We start from the raw sequence: 15,214 nt of genomic DNA on the forward strand, positions 1-15,214 counted from the left end.
TATCAAATCAGTTATTGAATGAATATAAAGAGTGAAAGGAATGCATTGGGGAAGGAGGGAAAGCTATTTATCCTGAGTGTGTTTAATACTGGAAGTTGACTAGAGAGATCTTCCTCTTAATGCCTTACCTGTGGAATCAAAGCATAAATAGTTTGACAGGAGGATATTGTGCTCAGCATTCTTTATGGTCCAGCTCTCATATCCGTACATGACTACTGAAAAAACAATAGCTTTGACTGTACGGACCTTTGTCGATGAAATGATGTCTTTGCTTTTTAATACACTGTCTAGGTTTGTCATAGGTTTCCTTCCAAGGAGCAAACATCTTCTAATTTCATGGCTGCAGTCACCACCTGCAGTGATCTTTGAGCCCAGGAAAATAAATCTGCCACTGTTTCCATTGTTTCCCCATCTATTTGCTGTGAAGTGATGGGACTGGATGCCGTAATCTTAATTTTTGGAATGTTTTGAATGTTTTAAGCCAACTTTTTCACTCTTCTTTTTCATTTTCATCAAGAGGCTCATTAGTTCCTCTAAGCAAAGAGTGGTATCATCAGAGTGGTATCATCTACATATCTGAGGTTGTTAATATTTCTCCTGTCAATGTTGATTCCAGCTTGTGACTCATCCAGCCTGGCATTTCTCATGATGTACTTTGCATATAAGTTAAATAAGCTGGGTGACATTATACAATCTTGAAGTACTCCTTTCCCAGTTTTGAACCAGTCATTTGTTCCATGTAAGGCTCTACTGTTGATTCTGACCCACTTATATGTAGATTTCTCAGGAGACAAGTAAGGTGGTCAGGTATTCCCATCTCTTCAAGAATTTTCCACAATTTGTGGAAAATTGCGGTCCACATGGTCAAAGGTTTTAGTGTACTCAGTGAATCAGAGGTAGATGTTTTTCTGGAATTCTCTTGCTTTTCCTATGATTCAGTGGATGTAGGCAATTTGATCTCTGGTTCCTCTGCCTTTTCTAAACCCACTTTGTACATCTGGAAGTTCTTGGTACACATACTATTGAAGCCTAGCTTGAAGGACTTTGAGCATCACCTTACTAGCATGGAAAATGAGTGCAATTATGCAGTAGTTTGAACTGCCCTACTTTGAGATTGGAATGAAAACTGACCTTTTCCAGTCCTGTGGCCACTGCTGAGTTTTTCAAATTTGCTGGCATATTGAGTGCAACACTTTAACAGCATTATCATTTAGGATTTTAAATTGCTCTGATGGGATTCCATCTTCTCCACTAGCTTTGTTCATGGTAATACTTCCTAAGGGCCACTTGACTTCACACTCCAGGAGTCTGGCTCTGTGTCATTGAGCACACCATCATGGTTATATGTTTCATTAAGATTTTTTTGCATAGTTCTTCTGTGTATTCTTGCTACCTCTTCTTAAACTCTTCTGCCTCTGTTAGATCCTTACCATTTCTGTTGTGTATTGTGCCCATCCTTGCATGAAATAGTCCCTTGATAGCTCCAGTTTTCTTGAAGAGATCTCTAGTCTTTGCCATTCTACTGTTTTCCTCTGTTTTTTTTGCATTGTTCATTGAAGAAGTCCTCATCTCTCCTTAGTATTCTCTGGAACTATCAATTCAGTTGGGTATATCTTTCTCTTTCTCCTTGCTTTTGCTTCTTTTCTTTCCTCAGCTATTTTGTAAAGCCTCCTCAGACAACCACTTTGCCTTCTTGCATTTCTTTTTCTTTGGGATGGTTTTGGTCGCTGCCTCCTATACAATGTTATGAACCTCTGTCCACAGTTCTTCAGGCACTCTGTATACCTGATCTAATCCCTTGAATATATTCATCACCTCCATTGTATAATCATAAGGGATTTGATTTAGGTCATACCTGAATGGCCTAGTGGTTTTCCTTACTTTTTTCAATTTAAGCCTGAATTTTGCAGTAAGGAGCTGATGATTGGAGCCACAGTCAGCTCCAGGTCTTGTTTTTGCTGGCTGTATAGAACTTCTCCATCTTCAGCTGCAAAGAATATAATCAGTCTGATTTTGATATTGACCATTGGTGATACCCATGTGTAAAATCGTCTCTTATGTTGTTGGAAAAGGGTGCTTGCTTGATCAGTGTGTCCTCTTGGCAAAATTCTGTTAGCCTTTGCCCTGCTCCGTTTTGTACCACAAGGCCAAATTTGCCTGTTACTCCAGGGATCTCTTGACTTCCTACTTTTGCATTCCATCCCCTATGATGAAAAGAACTAACATCTTTTTTGGTGTTAGTTCTAGAAGGTCTTGTAGATCTTCATAGAACTGTTCAACCTCAGCTTCTTTAGCATTACTGGTTGGGGCATAGGCTTGGATTACTGTGATATTGAATGGTTTGCCGTGGAAATGAACTGAGCTCATTTGGTCATTTTTGAGACTGTACCCAAGTACTGCATTCCTGACTCTCTTGTGGACCATGAGGGCTACTCCATTTCTTCTAAAGGGATTCTAGCTCACAGTAGTAGATACAATGGTCATCTGAATTAAATTCACCCATTCCTGTCCATTTTAGTTCACTGATTCCACAGGATGTTGATGTTCACACTTGCTGTCTTTTTGCCATCTCCTTGACCACATCCAATTTACCTTGACTCATGGACCTAACATTCCAAGTTCCCATGCAGTATTCTTCTTTACAGCATCAGACATCATTTTCACCACCAAACACATCCCAACTGAGCGTTGTTTCCACTTTGGCCCAGCAGCTTCATTCTTTCTGGAGCTGTTAGTTAATTGCCCTCTGCTCTTCTCTGTGTTGGACACCTTCCTTTCTGGGGGACTCTTCTTTCGGTTTTGTATCTTTTTGCCTTTTTGTGCTGTTCGTATGGTTCTCGCAACAAGATTAGTGGAGTGATTTGCCATTTCCTCCTCCAGTGGGCCATATTTTGTCAGAACTCTTCACTTGACCCGTCCATCTTGGGTGGCCCTGCATGGCGTGGCTCATATCTTCGTTGAGTTACCGAAGCCCCTTCCCCATGACAAGGCTGTGATCCATGAAAGGGAGTATCGGTTATTAGCAAACTTCTGAAGCCTACCCAACACTGAATTCTAATGCTGTTCTCTGCCTAACTGTAATGTGGAGGGTCCTTCCATTTTTCTGTTGTATTCTTCAGTTTTCATGTGGTGTTGGATTAGAGAACTTTACTAGTTTACTTCTGATACTCCTCTAATGGTTGGAGGTTAGTGAAGTGATGACAGGTAAATAAACATCATCACTTCACTTTGCTGGGAGTCTGAGCTCCTTGGTTTAATTTAGCTGATGAGCTTCAATTACAGAAGGGGTCAATAGCCTAAATTGGGTAGTGTCATAAACATGTGCCTCTGTTCTGAAGATTGCTGTGCTCATCACTTATTCTTAAATGCTTCAAAAATTACACACAGACTCTTTGAATTCAAGATGATATTGGCATATTCTTCCCTCATTGCCCTACACTAGCTTCATCATATCCTCCTGCTCTAATACCTTTTCCCTTTGCTGTTATTTTAAAATCTAGCTGAAAGTCTATTTTCTTTACAGTCTATTGTTTTTTCCTTTCTTTTGCAGGTAATCATCAAACTATGTCTTCTGTTTTGTTTTACTAACAGTACATGGTTGCATACGGAGTTGTCTATTTATATTTCTACGTTTCCCAGTTATATAGGTTTCTTAAGAATGAAAGGGGGATTTTCTACTAGTGGATGCTAATTATTTTGCTACACCAAGCTCTATTTAATTTCACCACTATCTTGTGCTCTACTATTTTATATACTTATTCTGAAAATACATAGTAATTTAGATAATAAAGATTATATTTTGTTATTGCTGTTTTATAAAAGCAATAGGTATGGCAAGAGAATGTTTAAAAGCTAGATACCTGCAAATTCACTAAAAATTCACTAAATTTACTAAATTCACTAAATTTACAAATTCACTAAAAATATTAATATTTTGGTGTATTCACTAGTAAGAAATAACTTAAAAAAGTGAAATAATTGATTATAAGAGATTGCTTTATAGCCTAATGTTTATATTTAATCACAGTGATATAGACAATTAAATATGTATTTTTATTTGTAAAGGAAGGGGCTTCCCTGGTGGCTCAGAGGTTAAAGCGTCTGCCTGGAATGCGGGAGACCCAGGTTTGATCCCTGGGTCGGGAAGATCCAAAGGGAACTAATTTTCTTTTATAAAATCATTGCTATAATTACAGTAACTGAAATTTTAAATTAAGATCTTTAAAAAATGTCAACTTTTTAGAGTAAAGAGAATTTACTTTATTTACCAAACAGTTTTACTTGAAACTGTGCTTTTTATAGCTCCTGATAAGGTGAATATTGGGGCATCATTAGGTATGGAGTCAAACATGCAAAATTGTCATAGATTTAACTAGGAGTTGAAGTTTTGGTAATAGTAGTGTAGTATCTAGCTGTTTTGTAGATGCTGTTTGTTTCTTGTAGAAATTAAGTTCAGAATACAGTTTGATGCCTTACAGAAGATATATTCAGCAAATTCCATTGAGAGTTTGATGCTGGATAAATTCATGTTAAAGTTTTTTACAGAATTGTGACAAAATACACATAAAATTTTCTGTTCTAGCCACTTGAGCACAGGATTTGGTGGTATTAGGTTCATCACGTTGTGTGGCCATCACCACCACCCAGGGCTCATCATCTCCCCAAGGTGGAATAACATACCTGTTAACAGTAACTCCCTACCTAATAAATTTGCTTTTATTTGAGTTTGTTTCCTGTCTCTGGATTTTAACTCTGTGGTTCATTTCTTTACACTTAGCTCTTCCACAAATGAATTTAATTGGTCTCTTGTCTCTTGATGATGTATATTCTAGATAGTGCTATTTTGACTTTCTTTATGATTATGTTTCTTAATTTTTGTTTTGTTCTAGCTGCTTTATTCGGAGAAGGCAATAGCACCCCACTCCAGTACTCTTGCTTGGAAAATCCCATGGACGGAGGAGCCTCGTGGGCTGCAGTCCATGGGGTCTCTAAGAGTCGGATACGACTGAGCGACTTCACTTTCACTTTTCACTTTTATCCATTGGAGAAGGAAATGGCAACCCACTCCAGTGTTCTGGCTTGGAGAATCCCAGGGACGGTGGAGCCTGGTGGGCTGCCATCTATGGGGTCGCACAGAGTCAGACATGACTGATGCGATTTAGCAGCAGCTGCTTTATTTCCAGTTGTTGGGCTTCATCAAAGTTAATTACTTTCACTTTCTTTGCTGCTTTTTTTCCTTAGCTTCTGTAAGTTGTGGATTGATTAATTAAAGTAGAAATACTGTGAGGTAATTGCAATAAAGTTTTTGTTGTCTTCCAACCTGCCAGGCAATAAAAGGGAACTAGATCAAGAGTGACCTATAAATTTAAGACTATAAATACAGTCTTATATCTTCACTCAGCGAGTGAGGCACTTCTCAGAATTTCTGTACAGAAATTAGGTGAGCCACTCCTCTGTCCTTTGAATTTCATGCAAAGTGGTAGATAGAGCTAGAGCCTTGAGTAGAGTTAGTTACTTTTTTTAAGTTAAGAATATTTGAGATATTTGCAAATTTCATCATGAGTCATACATACCTTTTTTCTTTTTTCATTTATGTAAGGTTGCTCAGTGTACTTTGTATATTTTGAAGGAAAATCATTAAAAGTTTTCCTTCAAACTTAACACCTAATAAATTGAGTGTTCTTTGATGAGCTGATGATTATTGGTTTGATACTGGGATTACTTTTGAACACGGGACCATTTATTACCAATATAAAAATGTAGGGTGTTCCAGACTAAGGATGTCAGATTTTCTTTCAATATGTGAGATGCTTTAAGGCCAGTTTTCTAGGTGAAAATGACCTTCAGCATCTAGTGCAGTCCTTTCAGAGAAAGGATAAGAGAGATACCCTGTCCACCTCTCAGTTGGCAAAATTAGGACTAGAAAATTAGGACTAGAAATCTTCTTGACAACAAAATGTTGTTGTTCTTATGAAACTTGAATGGCCTCTGGTGGTCAAAATAATATATTCTGTTTTCAGAAGTGTGTTTGAAGGGAGTTTTGCTTATTAAGGCACATAATTTTTTATTTTGAGAGCTTGTACAAATGAAAGTTTAATTATATTTCTCCATTGGTATGTACAGACACAAATCCTTACGTCTGAATTCCCCCCCACCTACAGGAAATTGTTGACAACTTAAATTTGATTCCTGAAAGGACTCAAGTAAGTAGAATAGTAATTATTCATGCATTTTTGTTGGTGTGGGAAGCCAGTAGATTTCAGTAATTTAGTATTGCATCTTGTTAAGAAACTATATAGTATTTCTTTAGAGCTCTTATAGTTTTTCTTTCTCATTAATTACAAAATCTTACTTTTCCTTATGTTCTCCTTTAGTTCATTAATTTATATTCATAATTTTTGCTATCACTTGACATGTTTTATTTATTGAATGATTTTCAGGACCCTTAAAAACAATTATCTGTTTTTATAATAATAAGGTGTAACACATGCAGTGAAAATATTTACCCTCCTATCCTTCGGCCATCGCATTTTCCCCAGAGGCAGGCACGGTTAGGTTCTCTTGTTTATACTCCCAGGAGTAGTCTGTGCATAAGTATGTGTCTATTCATAAACTGCTTTCTTACTTCCAAGGTGTCTGCATACTCTACATGTTAGTCTCCCCTTTGCTTTTTTTTGCTTAGCAGTCTATTGTGACAGTCTTTCTATGTTGTTATATATGATATTACTTCTCCTTGACATGGTTTGCATAGAATTACTTTATATGAATGTATAATATTTCATTTAATCTGTACCCTCCTGAGGGACATTTTAGGTGGCTTTCAGTCTTTGCCATGCACACATACAAGTATAATGTAGATGGGAATTGCCAGGTCAAAGCGTATGTATATTTATCATTTTTAATAGATACTGTCAAATTGTTTGCAGTCTGTTCCAAATTATATTTCATTAATGTATGAATGTTGCTTTCCTTACCCTGGGCTTCCCTGGTAGCTGAACTGGTAAAGAATCTGCCTGCAATGCAGGAGACCCCGGTTTGATTCCTGGGTCTGAAAGATCTTCTGGAGAAGGGAATGGCTACCCACTCCAGTATTCTTGGGTTTCCTGGGTGGCTCAGCTGGTAAAGAATCCACCTGCAACGTGGGAAACATGGGTTTGATGCCTAGGAGAAGGGAATGGCTGCCACTCCAGTATTCTGATCTGGAGAATTCCATGGACCGTGTAAAACATGGGGTCACAAAGAGTTGGACACCACTGAGTGACTTTCACTTTCACTTTTCTTATTCTCATCAAAACAGTTAGATTTTGCAGAGCTTTGCACCATTAAAGTTTTAGTTTTCATCTTTATTTTGCAGAAAGGTGAGCATCTTCTCAAAAGATTGGGCAGTTGCATTCCTTTTTTTTGTGAACTGTGTCATATATCTGTTTTTCTTTAGGGTGGTTGGGTTTTTTGTTTCCCTGCGATTTGATTTCAGTTTGTTGCTGTGTACTATATCTTAGGTAGGATAAAACCTAACTCATTGTTTAGATTGAAACTCTTACTGAAACCTGGATTCAGTAAAGGTAGGAGAGGAGAAGTAATGTTGACAGTTCCTTTTAAGCTTCCATCAATTCTTCTACCTGAAAGACTGTTTACTTTGAAATAACATTGTTAATAATGTCTGATTATAGAATTGGAATTCAGGTTAATTTATTCATAATAGTAAAAGCTAATTTATAACTTAAGATTTCCCCTGGCACCTTTGGTTAGTTAGTTAATTTTATTTGGTCTGTTTGTATTAGAACACATTATAGTTTTGTTTTTTTTTAAAGAGAAAATTAAGGTTGATTGTACTATGATAGTGTTAAAAAATATTGCTCTCATCTTCCAGGCTTTATTTTTCCCTTAGCCTAAACTAACCTAGAATATTACAGTTCTGTGCTGCCAAACCGGGATGTTCATTCTTTTTTCTCCCCCTTAGTATTCCATCATAAAGAACCACCAAAAATCTCTTAATGTGTGTCTTTGAAATATTTTTCTTCTTCACAGATCTGTGGACTACGCATGTGGACTTATTGCCTTGTTTTCCGTGAACTAAAAGGCCCTAACTTGGTACCTGTCCCATTTTTGCTTCTTGCTCAAGATCATCTGTCTGCTCATCAGGATGGTTCACAGATCTATACTGCTCCATGAGTACTTTACCCTCTTTCAGTTCTATCCTGTTAAACATTTGTCATCTGCTCTGGGGCTACCTGCCTGTTTTTGTAGATAGAATGTTTTTGGAGCATGGCCACACCCATACATTTATATATATTGCCTCTGACTGCTTTCATGTTATAAAATAGCAGAATTGAGCAGTTGTAACAGAGACCTGTGACCTGCAGTGCCAAAAATATTTGTCTGGTCCTTTACAGACACATTTGCAAACTCCTCAACTATGGCATAAGTGTTTCATGTAAATGACTTTTGGGCTGTTTCCTGCACCCTAGTCTCATCTTCTTTCTTGTTTGCATTGTTAACTTGTTCGCAGATGCTCTTTCATCAGGACTCTGTATCACACTGCATTAGCTCTCTACCCAGAATGTGTCAGCTCTCTGTCAAAGTTGGAGTCTCTCTTTGCCTCCCACGTGTGAAGAATCCTGGCAGAACTTTTAATTTCAAATTTTACAAAGGTGCCTTGACATTAAAATGCGGTTATAGAATTGAAAAAAAATCAAGAGTGGTTTCTTTCAGGGTTTGTTGAGTGTGTTTTTACAGGATTGTTTACTTAGTATTTTTTCCAGGTAAAACCACTTCATTGGATGTACAGAGAGACAGTAAGCTCTTAAGGATGTAGAAAAGATGAAGCTGCAGTTGTACACATCATTCAGCTTTGCTGATCAGTCTCTCATACTACTCATTAAAATGAATCTTTTCTAATTTTTACTCTACGAGAATGGAAAACTCGTGGTCGTATGAATCTTCCCATTGTTGATGGGGACATGGTCTTTGAAGCTTTTCATAGCCTTGGAAATTGAAGAAAGGTGGGACTTTTTATTAATTTTTTTTTAAAAGAAAATTTCAGAATTATTTTTGAAGAATTGTTGTAATCATTCTTTTTTCCTTTAGATCACTTACATTTATTCCCCCTTAAGTGTCTCTAGAAAATATTTGGATCAGAATGTAATAACTTACCTTTTCCTTTTCTTACTTATTTCCTGGTAACCTAAAACCCATTATTCTCTGGTTTCTTTTTTTATTCTTTAGTGGCTTACAGAGGAAATGAAATGTGCTCTGAGGGACGATATGACTATGAAAGACTTCCAAGAGAAAGAGTATCTCCTCGAAGTCACCCCAGTGTAAGTTGTTCTTACATTAGAATAATTCAAAACCTAGTGTCCAAGTGAATTTCCTCTGTCAAAGCTAACTGAAATGGAGATAGATCAAGCTTTTAAAAGTCAAAAGTTTGAAAATAAAAGATAACATTTTATTTATGTAGCAAATCTATAGTTTATATTTCTTATTTAAATTTCTAAAAGGGAGGGTTTGTATTGATTGTAATTTGTGAAGAAAATTCGAGGTTTGATAAAACTCAGACCATCAGTTAACAAAGAAGTATTTCAGCAAGGGGCATCTCAGGGACAGGCAGGCAGCTTCCGGTGTGCTCTTCTGCTGCTTTTCTCTTGGTTGCTCTGGGAGTTAGTAGTTTGAGCCAGTCCTTTTCTTTGCTCAAGGAGCTTGCTGTTTTGCTTTTTATTCCCAGCACTGTGTTTATAACCTGGCACATAGTAGGCACTCATGTTTATTGAATGGTGTATGTTCTCTCTCTCTCCTCAAAATCCTCTGTAGAGATCCAAGGGAGGATCTGGGGAAGGTCAAGAACCGGTCAGTCTTAAACTTTTGCTTAGGGGGATTGGGCTCATGGTGATGGTATATGAGTATATTATGGATTCATTATACACCATCAAAAGGCACAAATATTTGTTTATATATTAGTTGTTTTTTACTTCTATAAGTAAATCCTCTAACCCTCTTAGGTGGGTGATATCACCTTCATGATTGTCATTTCTGCTAGGTTACAGCTTACTTTGGGGTTGATCTAAAGTGATTTAAGGTGGAAAAATGAAGAGGCCTACCATATTTCAGAAGGAGCAGATTTAATTATTACCAAATGTCATTTTTTCCAGGTTAGCTTACAGACTTGATGTTTCTAATAAATATCTCAATTTAAAAATATTTTCAGCTTGATAGGATTATTTTATAGTTTACCTAGAACAAACAAGTGATAAAATGTAGGATTAATGCAGCAATGGGAAAAGATATGAATTATTTTTTTAAAAATGATTGTTTTTTAGGCCCCTTACTCTCCTATGGATAGATCCTATTAGAAATTTGGGATACTTAACAGAGTTTTCTGTGTGGTTATGCCATAACTGAATATGTATTGTTGGGTTTGTTTTACTTTGTTTTTTTTCTTTTCTAGTTAGATTTTTTTTAATGTAACACATTTGTTGTTGTTTAGTCACTGAGTCATGTGCGACTCTTTGTGACCCCATGGAATGAAGCTCACCAGGCTTCTTAGTCTGTGGGATTTGCCAGGCAGAAATACTGGAGTCTCTACTGCTGAGCCACTATGAAAGCTTCTGTAACACATTTACATGGCTTCAGATTATACAATAAGGTATATTTAGAGAGATGATGATTTACTTTAAATGATAATTTATTGTGATTATCTATTTAGCCAGTGCCTGCTTACTGTAAGTGAGGTATAAACTTCCTAATCTTCAAAACAATTTTAAGTGTTGAATAGTATAACATTTATAGAGCTTAGTAGAGCCTTAAAATGTAGACAGAAATTTATATGTGGAAATACAGTTTCATGTAACAATGGGAAATAGCCATGATAAAATCATGGAGAAAGTTACAACATAAAACCTTCATGACACTATTCTGCATTGTGTGTACATGCTACGAATATTTTAATGATAGAACACACTGCGGTGGGAGTTGGCTTAAGAGCTGTTAAAATTGAAAGCCAAGACACCTGCCCAGAGGCTATTGCTAAGCAAAGAAGCTGGTTTAAATAAGATGGGGAGGAGTGAATTTTAAGATAGGAATCAGTTTATTAGTGTCATAACTTGAATATGTCAGCAAATCTGGAAGATCCAGCAGTGGCCACAGGACTGGAGAGGTCAATCTTCATTTCAGTTCCCAAGAAGGGCAGTACTAAAGAACGTTCAAACCATCGGACAGCTGCACTCATCTCCTGTGCTAGTAAGTTCATCCTTAAAATTTTGCATGCTAGGCTTCAGTGTTATACAAACCATGAACTTCCAGACATCCAAGTTGTGTTTAGAAAAGGCAGAGGAAAGTGAAAATGAAAGTCACTCAGTTGTGTCCAACTCTTTGCGACCCCATGGACTATACAGTCCATGGAGTTTTCCCGGCCAAAATACTGGAGTGGGTAGCCTTTCCCTTCTCCAGGGGATCTTCCCAACCCAGGGATTGAAACCAGGTCGCCTGCATTTGCAAGTGGATTCTTTACCAGCTGAGCCACAACGGAAAAGGCAGAGGAACCAGAGATCAAATTGCCAACATTTGCTGGATCATGGAGAAAGCAAGGGAATTCAAGAAAAACATCTACCTCTGCTTCACTGACTACACTAAAGCCTTTGACTTGTGGACCATAACAAACTGTGGAAAGCTCTTAAGGAGATGGAAATACCAGATGATCTTACCTGTCTGCACGCGGGTCAAGAAGCAACAGTTAGAACCTGGTGTGGAACGACTGATTGGTTTAGGGTTTAGAAAGGAGCACAACAGGGCTGTCTGTTGTCACCATGTTTGTTTAACCTATATGCTGAGCACATCAGGAGAAATGTCAGGCTGGATGAGTTACAAGCTGAAATCAAGATAGGCGGGAGGAATATCAACAACCTCAGATATGCAGATGATACCACTCTAATGGCAGAAAGCAAAGAGGAACTAAAGAACCTCCTGATGTGGATGAAGGAGGAGAGTGAGAAAGCTGGCTTAAAACTAAATATTAAAAAAACTAAGATCATGGCATCTGGACCCGTCACTTCATGGCAAATAGAAGGGGAAAAGGTGGAAGCAGTGACAGATTTCCTCTTCTCAGGCTCTAAAATCACTGCGGATGGTGACTGCAGCCATGAAATCAGAAGACAATTGCTTCTTGGCATGAAAGCTATGATAAACCTAGATAGTATGTTGAAAAGCAGAGACATTCTGCCAACAAAGGTTCATATAGTCAAATTTATGGCCTTCCCAATGGTCATGTATGGTTGTGAGAGCTGGATCATAAAGAAGGCAGAGCACCAAAAAATTGATGCCTTTAAACTGTGGTGCTGGAGAAGATTCCTAAAAGTCCTTTGAACATCGTGGAGATCAAAGCAGTCAATCTTAAAGGAAATCAACCCTGAATACTCATTGGAAGGACTGATGCTGAAGCTGAAGCTCCAGTATTTTGGTCACCTGATGTGAACAGACAACTCTTTGGAAAAGTCCCTGTTGCTGGGAAAGATTGAGGGCAAAAAGAAGAGGGTATCAGAGGAGGAGATGGCTGGATGGACATGAACTTGGGCAAATTCTGGGAGATGGTGTGGGACAGGGAGGCCTGGCGTGCTGCAGCTTGTGGGGTTGCAGGGAGTCGGACATGACTTGGTGACTAGACAATAACAAAAGACCGATGGGTAGGACCCTCTAATCTCTAGTAAGGTCATTGTCTGTGTGAGAATCGACTTGAGAAAGTTCATATGTCGAGGCCTTTATTTTTATGTAAAGTAAGAGGTGGCAAGATGATTTGTTGAAAGCGGAGGAGGTAGAGGGAGATTGGGGCCAGGATTGGGGTTTTGGCACGGCCATCGTAGGGCTCTCCTGACCAGAGACGTTTAGAGACACTGCTGCTGAAGGTCTATAAGCTTAAATTTTGTAGGGGCACCAATTTGGGAGTAGCGAAAGCAAGTTGTATTGATTTGAGATTGCAAGATGAGTGATGGACCCAGGGAGGACAGAATTGTTGAGGTGCTGTGTTATGTGGAATGGACTGATTAGGAAGGGGATAAGGCTGTGAGACAGACAGTGAATTGAAAGCGGTTGGAGGCTGAAGGACAGAAGAGTCTCTGTGAGGTTGAAGACCAGGTATGGCGGGAAGATAAAGCAATGAATATTTTGGAATGTAGAGTTTCCAAAATGGAGCAGTTCTGGGTACTGAAGTGAAGTTCAGGGTATGTGGTAAGAATGAGGGTAGGTGAAGGTTATTGGAGTTGAGATTAACAGAACTTTGAGGTTAGATTTTGGATCAGTGATATAAATTAGGGCTGTCAGTCCTCACTGTACATTAGATTCAGCTCGAGAACTCTTAAGCACCAGTGAATGGGTCCTCCCTAGCTAATGAAGTCATGATCTCTGTGGATAGAATCTGGATGTCAGTGTTGTTTAAAAGTTCATCAGGTGATTCCTATTTGCAGAGTCAAAGTCAGATTGTGGCTGAGCACTGAAGTCACTGATGATGACAGTTGAGTTAAAGATGTCAGGTGAGAGAAAGTGAAAGTTGCTTAGTCGTGTCTGACCCTTTGTGACCTCATGGACTACACAGTCCATGGAATTCTCCAGGCCAGAACACTGGAGTGGGTAGCCTTTCCCTTCTCCAGGGGATCTTCCCAACCCAGGGATCGAACCCAGATCTCCCACATTGCAGGCGGATTCTTTACCAGCTGAGCCACAAGGGAAGCCCAAGAATACTGAAGTGGGTAGTCTATCCCTTCTCCAGCGGGTCTTCCCTACCCAGGAATCGAACCGGGGTCTCCTGTGTTTCAGGAGAGGGAAGTCCTCAGTGAATGAGGATGTTTTAGTAAAATCTAAACAAAGCCAAACATTTTCATTTTATGCCATTTTTGTGTGTGTCAAGTGAAACAGAGGTATTTTTTCCTTTGTAAAATAATTTCATCAGCTGTATGCAGATAGGGAGATATGTTTTTACACAAGTGTCTATGAAATCAGATTATATGTATTCAACTGTAAGTCTAAAGGTAAATCGTACTTTGTTAAGTTCTCTGGCTACTAGTCTCCTCCTAGATGGGGAGGAATCCAGACTGCTTTTCTCCTTTTGGAGCACAGAACATGCACAGACCTTGTCCAAGTTCATTCCTTTCCTATTTTAATTCAGTTAGATTGATCTCTCCATTCCCCCAATCAGTTTGTCTTACTCTATAAAGTCTGTATTCTCACATCCTCTCTCCATAAGAATCAGACATTACAGATTTTCTGGTGAACATTTATTATGGTTATTAATTTAAAGCCTTCCTTTCCCCTCTATATGGTGTACTCCTTTGATGGCTCTTGGAAAATTATCCCTTTGCCTTTTATGTTATACCTGCATTTCAGTTTAAAGAAAAAAAATGGAGGCTTTTATCTTTCTCTGTGACATGGAACCCTTTAGCAATCTGGTGAAGCCTATTACAGTTATTATTACAGCCTAAAACTATTAAAAATCATACTTGTGATATAGTAGTATATACTTCTTTAGTAGGTCGTTAGATGTCAAGCAAGATGTAATGGTAGGGATTTCATTGCTATGGTTTCAAAGGAGTGATGAGTGTAAATGATACTCTTGAGGTATCTGCAACAGCTGGAACATGATATAAAAATATCTGTGATTTCTGTTAGTGGCAAAGCCACAGATAGTCCTCCTGCTGTTTTGTTGTTTGTTGCCTGCTTTTAGGTGGAAACTGCTGCTGCTAAGTCGCTTCAGTCGTGTCTGACTCTGTGCGACCCCATAGACGGCAGCCCACTAGGCTCCCCCATCTCTGGGATTCTCCAGGGAAGAACACTAGAGTGGGTTGCCATTTCCTTCTCCAATGCATGAAAGTGAAAAGTGAAAGGGAAGTCGCTCAGTCGTGTCCAACTCTTAGCGACCTCATGGACTGCAGCCCACCAGGCTTCTGCGTCCATGGGATTCTCCAGGCAAGAGTACTGGAGTGGGTTGCCATTGCCTTCTCCGTTTAGGTGGAAAAGTAGTTTTCTATTCACATCTAATTTCATGGGATGGCAGAATTCTTAGGTTAAAATGTTTCAGTGATACAAACTGGAAATGTACATAGAGTTGTAATTATTACTTGGACCTAATAAAATCATATTAAAAATTTAAAAATATTTGGTTGCAAAATGAGATCATTTAATTATATTTTAAAAACTGTATTGTTGTGTAATATTGACATGTACAAGATCATTCCCT

At 38.4% G+C, this 15,214-nt stretch overlaps 2 protein-coding genes across 22 annotated transcripts in view; one reads left to right on the forward strand and one right to left on the reverse strand.

The window, feature by feature from the left end:
• The window catches only part of YAF2 (YY1 associated factor 2), a 219,055-nt gene that overhangs the window by 187,379 nt on the left and 16,462 nt on the right, over positions 1 to 15,214 (reverse strand). The gene's annotated exons all lie outside the window — the stretch shown is intronic.
• The window catches only part of PPHLN1 (periphilin 1), a 170,501-nt gene that overhangs the window by 4,312 nt on the left and 150,975 nt on the right, over positions 1 to 15,214 (forward strand). For 10 of the 21 annotated variants that reach the window (XM_055581085.1, XM_055580905.1, XM_055581033.1 and 7 more), the window contains exon 2: positions 9,226 to 9,317. In XM_055581085.1, coding sequence (XP_055437060.1) covers positions 9,226 to 9,317 — 92 coding nt within the window. Of the gene's footprint in view, positions 1 to 4,108; positions 4,126 to 6,123; positions 6,204 to 8,028; positions 8,092 to 8,913; positions 9,003 to 9,225; positions 9,318 to 15,214 lie in introns of those variants that run through there. The other 11 variants (XM_055580915.1, XM_055580942.1, XM_055580933.1 and 8 more) reach the window with 8 other exon arrangements.

Source organism: Bubalus kerabau, chromosome 1 (genome assembly GCF_029407905.1).
Source record: "Bubalus kerabau isolate K-KA32 ecotype Philippines breed swamp buffalo chromosome 1, PCC_UOA_SB_1v2, whole genome shotgun sequence".
NCBI classification, from domain to species: Eukaryota; Metazoa; Chordata; class Mammalia; order Artiodactyla; family Bovidae; genus Bubalus; species Bubalus kerabau.